Below are 11,715 nucleotides of genomic sequence, written 5' to 3' on the forward strand. Positions count from 1 at the left end.
ATATATTTACTTAGACTTTATTATTTACAAATTAAATTACACAGCAGCTTTACATGGCATGAGATGGCAAAAAAGGAGAGAAAAGAGAGGAGGAAGCTGACTCCCAGAGATTCTAGGCCACCTCCACCTCCACCACTTGTGCGTATGTAGCAAAGTCTTCAGTGCTGCCTCCACCCAGTTCCTGGATCAGGTCTTAGAACACAGGTGTAAGTTGGGTTCTGGCTCTGACAGTCCTAGAGCCACCAGGGCTCCCACTAGCAGTTTCTTCACAGGTGTTGGGGGTGAGTGTGAAGGCATCAGCTGCAGGAACAAAGGTTAATGCCAGCTGGTGGGATGTTCTATCCCTTCACCCCATCCCCATCCAGTCTAAAGGACTCACTTTGTCTAGGCGATGGCGACAAATGAGGCCATTGGAATTCAGGAAGAAGGTGGAATAGGCATCATAGGTCCTGGTGAAGGGAGAAAGAAAGGCTTACTGAGGGAGGTGACTGATCGCAAAGTTTAATTCAAGCATTTGTTTAAACCAGTAGTTGCTAAATTTTGCTACATACTAGATCACCTGGAGAACTCTGAAAAGTCCTGATTGCCGAGGCTGTACCCTGTCCCACTTAAATCAGAATGTCTGGCACCAATATTTTTTAAAGATCCTTAGATGATTCCACCATGCAGCAAACTTTGAGGACCACTGGTTTGGGCTGAGCCTAACAATTTCTTGAGATTCTACTCTCTGCCAGAAACTTACCAAATACTCTACCTAGGGTTGCGAGACTCAACTTACTACACAGGAATTTTCATTTGTTCAATAAATATTTGAATGCCTACTATGTACCACACAATGTACATGAAGAAACCCGAGTTTAGAGGTTTCCTCACACTCTGTATTTCTGTATATTAAAGTAGACTAAAACAAAATCCCTGCCCTCAAGAAAAAGTTTGCAGTCAAGTCAGAGTAGATTAAGGATTGTCTGGAAGACTAGACCATCAGAGTCCTAAAGTAGGATTAGGAAACTGACTGGATCTTTTCTCTTACTGGTAAAGCTCTTCCTTGTCACGCTTGTAGAAACGCAGGAAAAGCATGTGGATGGGCAGCCCCACAAGCCGCCAGCGGGCTTGCAGGGTCCAATTCTCTGGGTGGCGGGTCAGCTGTAGAACCTCCAACCGAAGTTGTGCAAAATAGTTCCAGGCCAGGAAGCGGCAGAGGGTCAGTGACAGAATGTACCATGTTAGGCCCCTGTGAAGAAGGGATGGGAAAGCTATCTTATGATGGCATAATGAGAAAAACCTCACTGGCCTCTGGGGAATGGGAAACAGTTGTGAGAAGTAGCAGGACCTTCTCTGGTAAGTGAAAAAGGTCAAGTATAAAGCATTGGGTGGTTTTCTTTCCCAAGGCCCTACCCGTGCCTGGATTCTCACTTGGTGCGTATGTTCAGGATCTCATTGATGAATTCCACATCCGATGAATAGAGAGTATAGTCGTGGGAGTGAAGGAAGAGATTGGGAAGCTAGGTGGAAGAAGAAGGCATCAGTCCAGTAGGAAAGAAATTATCCTATTTCTCAGTTTTCTCTTTTTGGTGCCTCTTTACTCCCCTCTGAAAGGAAATCTCATTCCATGTCTAACTTCCCTTAAAACTGAAGAACATCTCTTCCTTGGGAAATAACATAATACATATATTTGCCTGCCTCGTGATTTCAAGAAAATCCTCTATTTCCAAGTATTGCCTACATCCCTTCTCACTGTGGGTGAAGCCCACTTTCAAGCTGACTTACCTCGTGTCTCAGTCTCTCATACATGATAGCCAGGTGCTCCTCCATACTCGGATCTCCTGATGGAGTGGCAGAGCAAGAGCAAGAGGTCCCAGGGGCTTGGAAAGGTATCAAAGCCCCAGGATAGGGGCAGGGAGGTCCCTCAAATAGGCTCCTAAGCCCATCCAAGCAGCCGCTATGCATCTCAGGTCCTGGTCCCTCCTCTCCCTTTCCTGGAGGGAGAACCACCCATGGTGAGCTGAGGGCCTGGATCTGAGGGAGAGGGAGGGGAGGAGCTCGGGGAAGCAACCAGATAGGAGGGGGTGGGAGTGGGGGAGACCAGAGAATAGAAGATGGAGAAGTGGTTGTTGTGGAGTGGGGCCAAAGTGGAGGAAATGGTAGAGCCCGTGGAGAAAGCTGGTCCTAAGGAGGAAGAATAAAAGGAAAAAAGGTAAGAATCTAGCTGCCTGATACCCCCGCATCTAAACTCTGTTCATTAATATGCTTCCAATCCTGCTCCTCCTGACAGGAGAGAGAAAATTATTAGAGGAAAATGGGATGAATTCATCTCTACTGAAAACAGGAGGAAAGAGTTTCCTGTGACACAGGTACTACTTCCCCCAAAACAGTACACTTGTTTAAGATCCTAACACTGTTTGGGGGCAATTCCACCTCTCTTACAGGAAGAATCATAATATATTTTTTGAAAAAAGAACGAGTAACAAATTTTCGCTTACTGTGGATGAAATAACGTAGCCTGTAAGGGAACTCCACCAAGCAGTGTGTAACAGAAAAAAAACATCCAACTGGAAGTAGGAGACATTTCTCTGAGCTCCGATTACATTGTGACACCTTAGGCATTCTCATTACATATGCCTATCTCTTATAAATGTCCTCTTATAAACGAGGACGATGAAGCCACACTGAGTTATTATGAGGACTATATGACCTAATAAATGTAAATAAAACTCCGCGACCTATAAAGTAGTATGTAGATGTAAGCTACTATCATTTCGGGCCCCCCTTAATGACAGAAACAAGCCCAGGAGACCGATAAAGGTCTCCAGACCTTTAACGAAGGTTAATGAAACCAGAGGGCTTCATTCCTCTGGTTTACCTACGCTTAAAGTGCGATGAGTGGGAGGCCACTCATAGGCCTAGCCCAAGTCTCTCCGCTCTCAAGGAACCCCCCCGGGCGGGGGGTGGGGGGGGGGTGTCTCACTACCGGGAAGGCTGGCGGGCCGTGCAGGTACCTCTGTCCCCAAAGGTGTCCCTGAGGCACCGTGTCCGCCGGGGGCGTGGCCATCTTGCCCACCCTGGAGCGGGGGCCCGAGTCCGGTCCAGCCGGGCCGGCCTTTCTGCCAGGACCGCTATCCGGGTGGAAGATGCGCGAGCTGCAAAGCGCGGCCCGTAGGTCTGTCCGGTCGGGACTTGGAAACTCCCGGGGCAGCTCCGCGGCCGGGCTGCGAACCTCTCCACCCACTGCCCTTCAAATCACCTCCAGGCACAGGTAACCGCAGAAGATGGGACGAAATGCGGCCTCGCCCCGCCGTCCCAGCTTCAATCCAACCTGCACAACCCAGACCTGGGAGAACCAACATCCCGTGTACGCCACCGATGGCGGCACAACCCTCCAATCCTCGCGACCCCTCGCCCCTCCATGCACCGCCCAGCCCAGGTGAAAAGGGGCGGTAGGACGCCACTGCGCCTGCGCGGACGGGGCGTGCGCTCCGCCCTACGCGCCGACTCTGAGGAGGGTCTCACCCCGCCCCCTCCTCTCCCGGGTTTCCCCTTTACTCTCACCTGGGGGCGAGCCTGGTAGGTACGGAGGCAGGGGCCGAGACGCCGGGCCGCCCCCCGGCTGGGTTGGTACATGATCTTCCGGGAGCGGAGACAGCGCCTCCCGTGTCCGGCTTCCTCACAGGGGTGAGCGCGCCCTGGAGCCGGTTTCTTGAAGGGGAAAGGACGTGGGAGGGGGGGGTTAAGGGGCTGAAGGGAGGGAAACGGAGATGTTGCACGCTTGCGCACTGCAGCGGATTCCAGGGAAGCGGTGACTTTGTCTGCACTAAGTGCGCCTGCGCTCGCCTGTTCTTGAGGCTGCCTCAGAGCGCTTGCGCAGTAAACTAGCGTCCAGGGGAACACAGCTGCCTCACGTGCGGCGCTTACGCAAAAGGCTGGGCGATGATAGGCCTGAACCAGGTGCAACAAAGAACGAGGGGTGGGACTGAAATAACAATCAAGTTTTTTAGTAGCTCTCGTGAAAAAATTAACTTTTATTGCTCTGGTTAAAAATAAAATACAAATGACTTGGCACTGGTAAGAAAAGCTGTTGAACGAATGAAAGAATTAATGAATAAATATTTCCATTATGAGGGCGGGCTTTGTTTGGCTACCTCCTGTAGTGAGAAATTATACTGACTTTGAAGGTGTGAGAAAGGGTTTCCGTCACCAAGGCCTAGTGCTGCGACGGTCCTGCAAGTTTCGAATGAACCTGGCGTTGAACATGTCCCCACCCATTGTCCAGGACTGAGCTGGTAGGGCCTGGGCCTGTGGAGGAACTGTGTGCATGAGTTCCTCCCCAGACCCATCCTGTGACAAGACCTGCTCCTCGCTGGCAGACCTGGTAGGTGAGAGGGAGATGGAAGGTGAATTACTGGGGTACTAGAGTGGCAGTTAAGATCAGGGGCTCTTCAAGGTCTGGCCCTAATGTAGAGTAGGATACATGATGGAGTGAGTATAAGGCTGAAACCATTAGTGCTATGTGTCCAAATCTGAAACCCCTTAGTGCCAAAGTAAGCACGAGTTGAACCTATGGGGAAAGAGGGTTTAAGGATGGTAGGTAGAACAATTTATGGGAGGAGCTGGTGTTCAAAGGAGAAAGTAGCAGACAGTGATGTTAGGAAAGGAGTCAGAAGTGGTGGGAAGCTGGTAGAGGAAGGGCTCAGACCTCACCTATTCTGTGTTTCCTGTTCCCCCTGCTTCCACTCTTGGTTGCCTGTGGAAACACCAGGCATGTCATGGGAAGGCTGGAGTAGGTAGTGAATATGGTCTACTTGGTTTGAGGATAAGGAAGGATGAATACTTACCTGTATTGGGGGATGAGGAACTCAATCCCCCATGGCGGCTGTAGCAGCAGCTTTGGGCTACCAGCCCTGGGGGAGCCCCCCTGTAGAAGAAATGGGAGATGATGGGGAAGAGGCTACAGGAAGAAAGATAAGTGGGTATGGAGGGGGGAATCAGAGAAGAGAAAGGAAAGGAATAGTACAGGATAAAGACAAAGGGGTAATTACCATTCCTATGGGGTTTTAATCTAATCTATGCTGCAGAAAAGGGTAGGGAGCTCATTTTATACCGCAAGATTTTTTGGAGCAGTCCTAGTTTGCTGTAGTCTTAGTTCTAGTTGAGGTAGTGTGTTAAAAATAAGGTTAAATGTGATTCGAGTTATGTCAGAAAACCAGAGTCACATATAGGCAAAAAAAATTGTTAGACCAGATGCCCTGGTGTTTGGTTTAGAAAACATGGTTATTTTAATTATAGGATATGTCAGACCAGAGGGAAATAGGGAGTGACAAGGCTTAATTTAGGAGTAAAAGAAATTGTACGGAGAGAGGTCCAAGGGTGGGAGAGGGGCAGGAAACCAGAATGGGAAGAGGAATCCAGGGAACAGTCAGGAGGCAATGAGTAGGTCCCAGAGATGTTGGCAAATCTTGACATCTCAGCAATGGCTGGCCTATGCAAAAGGGTAGAAGTCACTGGGGAGAGCTGGAGGTTTCTGGAGGGAATGGGAGAGTAGATCCAGAAGCCTACACAGAGGATCCAGTGACTACATGGACAGGAGAAGGAACCTGCAGAAGATCCAGTAGATCTCAGAGGTAAGGAAGATGAGAGGCACAGAGGTCCAGAGATCGCAAGGAAAAAAAAAACAGGTGACACACAAACGAGGCTGAGACCTGAAGTTTGGGGGGTTTTTTGTTTTTGTTTTTGTATTTTTTTTTTTGATTTTTCTTTCATTGAAAATGTCCATTTAAAAAACACAAAAGAATGCAGTTTATTCAAACAACAGTGAGAAGGGGAAGGAAAAGGAGTGAGTTGGGAGAGAGGGAGATCCTGCTCCCAAGTACTGGGATGGGGGAACACACTGGGAGTAACCTGATCTACCACACATTCAGAAGGTAGGGAGGGGGAAGGATGTTCCATACCCTGGGTATGGAGCAGGGAAGGATCTTGCTATGGAAGAAAGAAAGGAAGGCCAGAGGAAGAGTTCCTCCATCATCTCAAGACAACCTCACCAGACAGGCATTTATCAGCATCTAGCTACTGGGGAGGGATGTATACAAGAGGGGATCCCAGGAACTAACAGATACTTGAGACTCAGGGCCTATCTTCTGAAACATGGCTAAGAGTGATCACAGGGTGCTCAACAGGATCTGCTGCCAAGAAACAAACTCCCTCACAGTATCTGGATCTGGGGGAAGTGATGGTATCTTCAGAAGTGTGGGGAGTCTAGAGCCTCAAAGCAGACATCAGCTTGGGGGTTCCCAATACATACACAAAACATGGGGAGATTTAGAGTTTGGCAATGTTGAGTGGATCCCTTTGGGGAGCTGGTAAGACCCTGTCCTAGATCACTGAGCTGCTCTGAAGCAAAGCTCATTGGTTGGCTTCAGCAGGCTGAGAAGATAAATGTAGTAGGCAGCACAAAGCAGTATTAGAGCCACCAGTAACACTGTGGAAGGACTATGGGATTTATTCCATGGACAAGACTCCTTAAAAGTTTCCCTGGCAGAGGAGGCCCTTGGACCTTCCTTGGTGTTCTAGGGTCTAACACAGCAAGCAAAAGTGTGCTTCTCTGGATAATCAGTATGAGCCACCCAATCAATGGATCTGGCAGCAAATCAGGCTGTCTGTGGGAGTGTTGCAGCCCACTTAGGAAGAAGGCAGAAAAGCTACAAAGTATTTGGCCATGTAGGACCCTGACAACACTGTTGCCCAAGAAAGTGGAAGAGGGAATCCTATGAGCTCTGTCAGGTTCCACTGAAACCTGGGACTACAATGGAAGAGTGGGTCTGGGGTTCTCAGAGAGAGGGGGCTCTGCCCATCCCGGGTCTCCACGGGAGGGGAAGGGGTAGCTGTCTGTCAGTATCGACTCTCATCAGAGCGGGGAAGGGAGCTGAGGAAGGGTGTTATGGACAGGAGAAAGGGAAAGGGAAAATGGGGGAGAGAGAAAAACAGAAAGCAAAGTCAGAAGTGAAGAGAAAGCTAGGGAGAGAAATCAATGAGATGCCCACTCCACCTGTTAAGATGGGCTGCTGCCATACAAAGCACTAACATGGGGCCAGTGGCTCCCCAAAATGTCAGAGACACTGCATCTTCCCAGTAAGTATTAAACCAAGATTTCCCCAATTTGACTCCGTTTCCCCATCCAATGGATCTGTGTTCTTCCTTCCTCCTGTCTCTCACTTTAAAACACTTGATTCCGTATAAAATACTATTCTGCTCCTTCGTTTATTTCTATACCACTCCTACCACTCCATACCACTCTGTTCCAATATATTCTTATCAAAAGGTTTCAGGCCTCTCCAATCCACATGTCCTATTGCTTCACATCTCTGGTGGATTCAAACTGCCCTTTGCCATTTCTAACAACCTCTCTGACAGTTTTGAGGCTCCCTAACCCTCCCTAACTCCTATTACCTGGTACGGCGACGCTGGGCTGGACTGCCCCCAGGGTCAGTAGCAAGCAGAAGGCGGGCAGTAGGGTGTGGAGGGCAGAGGCGCAGGGAACGCAGCAGCTCCTGCTCTGGCACAAAGGGGCGGAGGGGACCCCGTTCTGGTGAGTTTCCCAGGCTGCTGGAGCGGGGGGGTGGGTGAACTGGAGGTGTAGCACGGCGAGGGGCCCTGTTTAGGGGCCAAGGAGGCTCCACAGCTACCTTCAGAACTGGCAAGAGGGAAAATACAGACCACAACAGAGAAAGAAGAAAAAAAAGAGGGAAGAGAGTGATGACAGCAAAGATTTGGGTAGAAAAAAGAGAAATCAGAGCCTTTAGAGAGAACTAATCCTTCCCCTGGCTTAAGGTCCCCAAGCCAGCCACCCTACCCCAGTCTTACATTCTCGGTCACTAGAGGAATATGGCTTAATGTCTCCCTCTGCTCTCTTGGGTGGCAGCTTTCTTGCTGGAGCTGTCAGTGAAGAAGACACAGGCAAAGCAAGCATTAGGAGACATACCCTGCACCCCTCCTCCCAGCCACTACCCCCATGACCCCAAACCTCTACTCCCTGACACCACAGTTCTTCCCAGGGAAGGAGAGTTCAGCTCCATCACAGAAGCAGCTCTGTGGCAATGCCTTCACACCAAGAGGGAATTCAAGGAAAATGTTGGAGCATTTTTGAGGGGAGCCAGAAGGAGTAGGTCAAATGCAGAGTTGGGGGAAAAGTTCCAGGGGGAGACTCTGGGGCTTGGGTGATGCAGGAGAAGGATGGCTAAGGGAGGCGAGCTCTTACTGTCAGTGGGTGCTGTCAGGCCCCCCTGGGATTCTGGGGCAGTGGAATGGTCCCAGCTGGGCCAACGAGGACCCCAGGTCCCTCTAGATGAGATGGACAAAGCCCTTGGTTAATGAGGATTGCTTTGGAGAGGTTGGGGTGGGGCAGAACCTCTCCTTCTGGCGCAAAAATAGGACAAAACTTAAGCTTTTTTTAGGAAAAACAAAAGTTTGAGGAGAAAACAAAGACATCTGGAGTTAGCAGAGTAAATGGGAGGCTAACATATTATCCAAAGCTCTACTTTCCATCCCCTTACTTTCCTATTTGCTCCCTCCCTTTCCCTTTCCAGAGGTTCTCTATCACGTGTGGTAAATGAGAGACTTCTCAACAAATCCACTTAGGCTTTATCTGTGCTCTCCTCCCCTGTGGATCTCGGTCCTCACTGTCCTTGTTGGCTCTCACTCCCTCTTACAGCCTTTAAGTCAGCAGGAGTTAGATGGAAGAAGCCTTGGCAAGCAAAGCGAGTCATGGATATGAATTGCCTCCCAGTGCCTGACGCTGGTCGAAATAACTGGTAACAGACTGTTCTTTGGGTGGCTGCTACTCCCTTTCCTGGCCATGGACGAGGTGAGAGCTAGCCACAAAACCAGATCAACAAGGGAGCACTTCTGTGCAAGCTGTGCTTCTCTACCTGTGGGAGGCAGTGAGGAAGAGGGAGGAGTGGGGCCCAAACTGGCAAGGAACATGTGTGTATGATGGAATGGGGAAGCTGGGCAGCATTTCAGTACCTCCTAGGTTTGGTTTCTCCAGATCAATTTCATTATTTGGTTGGAAATACTAAATTCTGAGCATTGTTTTTTAAAACTAATATATATTTAAACTTTGGACCATTTGTGTCACTATTCTATGATTGGAAATGGAAGGGCTGACTACACTTGTCTGTCCCTCACTGACTGACAGAAACCTGAGGGGTTTGCAAAGGAATGTGACTCTGGCCTATTTTGACGGACCTGAAGGGGCAAGAGACCCCATCAATACCAATCCTCAAACAGGCTCCCAGTGAACTCACTTGGTTAAAGTTCTAACAAACCTAAGATGCACTAAGCTCACAATGGCAATGGCAAATGGGTAACAATTGCCAGAGACTTCGGCTGCTTTAGAATTCTCCCAAATTGCCCATGATTGCACTATGCTCCCTGTGGCCTCCAGAGGAACTAGCCACTATGGCCCTACAGTTCTACCCATTCACTGCAGCTTTACCAGCAGGTGTAGGATCAACCACAGCAGCACGAGAATGTCGAGATGCTCTCAGGGAGGGAGCAGGGGGCCCTGTGAGGAAGGAAGTGGTGGTGCCCCTCAGTGAGGGGGCCAATGGGATCAAGAATCCACCTCTTTCCTTCCCCTCACCCCAACTACTTGGCCAACACACACAAATTGAGAAAACTTACGGTGCTGATGGGCAAAGAAGCCTTCGAAGATCACAAAGTTGTTGACCTATAAGATGAAACAAGTGAAATATAGTTGTCCATTCAGCCATTCAGCACTACCTGGGGACAGAACTTGTCTTAAAAAAAACATAGTGGGAGGAACAAAAAGCCAGCCTTCCTGTCCTTGTTGACAGAATTAGTCAAAAACTCAAACCCTGATAAGCTGATCCTAAAAGTTGATATGGAATTATAAAAGACCTCAAATAGCCAAGACAATCTTGGAGGATTCACACTTCCTGATTTCAAAACTTTCTACAAGGTATGGTAATCAAAATGGTATGGAAGAGGCCTAAAGATGGACAGAGAGAGAGACCATTGGAATGAATAGAGCCCAGAAATAAACCCATGTGTTTATGGTCAATTTTCAACAAGGATGCCAAGATGATTCGATGCGAGGAAAAGCAGCTTTTTAAACAAATGGTGCTTGGCACTCTGGAAGGTTCCTCAAAAAGTTAAAAATAGAACTACACTGTGATCCAGCAATTGCACCATTCGGTATTTACCCAAAGGATATAAAAACACAGATTCAAAAGGGAACATGCACCCCGATGTTTATAGCAGCACTATCAACAAAAGTCCAACTATATAAAGAGTCCGTGTGTGTGTGTGTGTGTGTGTGTGTGTGTGTGTGTGTGTGTGAGAGAGAGAGAGAGAGAGAGAGAGAGAGAGAGAGAGAGAAATGGTATATCTATAATGGAATATTACTAAGCCATAAAAAAGGATGAACTCTTGCCATCTGCAGCGACATGGATGGAGCTAGAATGCATTATGCTAAGTGAAATAAGTCAGAGAAAGACAAATACCTTATGATTTCACTCATATGTGGAACTGAAGAAATGAAACAAATGAACATATGACATGGGGGAACAAACTGTAAGAGACTCTTTTGCTTTTTAATTTTTTTAAGCTTTATTTTTTTTTTGAGAGAGAGAGAGAGAGAGAGAGAGAGAGAGAGCATAAGCAGGGGGGCGGGAAGAGAGAGGGAGACAGAATCCCAAGCAGGGTCTGTGCTGTCAGTGCTGGAATTCATGAACCATGAGATCATGACCTGAGGCAAAATCAAGAGTCAGACGCTTAGCTGACTGAGTCACCCAGGTGCCTCAAGAGACCTTAAAGATAGAGAACAAACTGAGGGTTGATGGAGAGAGGTAAGTGGGGGATGGGCTACATGGGTGATGGTTATTAAGGAGGGCACTTGTTATGATGAGCACCAGGCATTGTATGTAAGTGATGAATTGCTGAATTTTGCCCCTGAAACCAATATTGCACTTTATGTTAACTACAATTTGAATAAAAATTTGAAAAGGAAAAAACAAAACAAAACAAAAAACGGTGCTTGGACAACTGAATATTCACATGCAAGATACTGAATGTGGGCCTACACCTCACACTAGACAAAAATAACTTCAACTGGGTCAAAGATCTCAATTTCTTTTTTAATTTTTTAAACTTTATGTATGTATGTACGTATGTAGTCTCTGCATCCAACATGGGGTTCAACTCATAGCCTAGAGACCAAGCATCGCATGCTCTTCTGACTGAGCCAGCGAGATGCCCCAAAGATTTAATTGTTAAGAGCTAAAACTATGAAACTCTTAAAAGGAAACATAGGGAATAATATTCATGACCTGGATTAGACAATTGTTTCTTAAATATGACACCAAAGCATAAGAAAGCAAAGAAAAAAATTAATTGGACTTTATCAAAAGCAAAACCTTTTGTACTTCCAAAGACACAATTAAGAAAATGCAAAGACGGGGCACACCTGTGTGGCTCAGTTGGTTAAGCGTCCAACTCTTGGTTTCAGCTCAGGTCACTGTCTCCTGGTGTTTGAGTTAGAGCCCTGAATCAGGCTCTGCGGCTGGCAGCATGAAACCTGCTTGGGATTCTCTCTCTCTCCCTCTCTCTGGCCCTCCCCTGCTTGTGCTCTGTCTCTCTCAAAATAAGTAAACTTAAAAAGGAAGGAAGGAAGGAAGGAAGGAAGGAAGGAAGGAAGGAAGGAAG

At 47.9% G+C, this 11,715-nt stretch overlaps 2 protein-coding genes across 7 annotated transcripts in view; both read right to left on the reverse strand.

Moving 5' to 3' along the window:
• Nucleotides 1-3: 3 nt before the first annotated feature.
• Nucleotides 4-3,900, reverse strand: CUNH6orf136 (chromosome unknown C6orf136 homolog). 3 transcript variants are annotated; one of them, XM_040464808.1, is made up of 8 exons: nucleotides 3,314-3,359; nucleotides 3,242-3,266; nucleotides 2,969-3,137; nucleotides 1,768-2,166; nucleotides 1,414-1,502; nucleotides 1,031-1,231; nucleotides 380-449; nucleotides 4-300 (listed from the first exon to the last, which is right to left on the reverse strand). In XM_040464808.1, exons 1-8 carry the CDS (start codon nucleotides 3,342-3,344, stop codon nucleotides 187-189), a joined length of 1,098 nt encoding a protein of 365 aa, XP_040320742.1. In that variant the 5' UTR covers nucleotides 3,345-3,359; the 3' UTR covers nucleotides 4-186. The 3 variants fall into 3 exon arrangements, with proteins under 3 accessions (XP_040320742.1, XP_040320744.1, XP_040320743.1); XM_040464810.1 differs by lacking the exon at nucleotides 1,031-1,231 and having other exon boundaries at nucleotides 3,314-3,457; XM_040464809.1 differs by lacking the exons at nucleotides 2,969-3,137; nucleotides 3,242-3,266; nucleotides 3,314-3,359 and adding an exon at nucleotides 3,547-3,900.
• Nucleotides 3,901-3,996: 96 nt separating this feature from the next.
• The window catches only part of ATAT1 (alpha tubulin acetyltransferase 1), a 14,539-nt gene continuing 6,820 nt past the window's right edge, over nucleotides 3,997-11,715 (reverse strand). For 2 of the 4 annotated variants that reach the window (XM_040464804.1, XM_040464805.1), the window contains exons 7-13: nucleotides 9,673-9,718; nucleotides 9,485-9,553; nucleotides 7,852-7,923; nucleotides 7,438-7,681; nucleotides 4,830-4,909; nucleotides 4,696-4,738; nucleotides 3,997-4,363 (exon numbers count right to left, since the gene is read on the reverse strand). In XM_040464804.1, the coding sequence (XP_040320738.1) occupies nucleotides 4,189-4,363; nucleotides 4,696-4,738; nucleotides 4,830-4,909; nucleotides 7,438-7,681; nucleotides 7,852-7,923; nucleotides 9,485-9,553; nucleotides 9,673-9,718 (729 nt within the window). In that variant the 3' untranslated portion in view covers nucleotides 3,997-4,188. Of the gene's footprint in view, nucleotides 4,364-4,695; nucleotides 4,739-4,829; nucleotides 4,910-5,705; nucleotides 6,914-7,437; nucleotides 7,682-7,851; nucleotides 7,924-9,484; nucleotides 9,554-9,672; nucleotides 9,719-11,715 lie in introns of those variants that run through there. The other 2 variants (XM_040464806.1, XM_040464807.1) reach the window with 2 other exon arrangements.

Source organism: Herpailurus yagouaroundi, unplaced genomic scaffold (genome assembly GCF_014898765.1).
Source record: "Herpailurus yagouaroundi ecotype Mexico unplaced genomic scaffold, PumYag 511, whole genome shotgun sequence".
In the NCBI taxonomy this organism is placed as follows: Eukaryota; Metazoa; Chordata; class Mammalia; order Carnivora; family Felidae; genus Herpailurus; species Herpailurus yagouaroundi.

Bases quoted from the DNA above. Each gene is read 5' to 3' on its own strand.
- CUNH6orf136 (XM_040464808.1), bottom strand. From the start codon at position 3,344: ATGTTGGTTCTCCCAGGTCTGGGTTGTGCAG. The intron at 3,138-3,241 runs GTGATTTGAAGG...CGCGCTTTGCAG, and splicing joins GCGGTTACCTGTGCCTGGAG to CTCGCGCATCTTCCACCCGG. The intron at 1,232-1,413 runs GTGAGAATCCAG...CCTTCTTCACAG, and splicing joins ATCCTGAACATACGCACCAA to GGGCCTAACATGGTACATTC.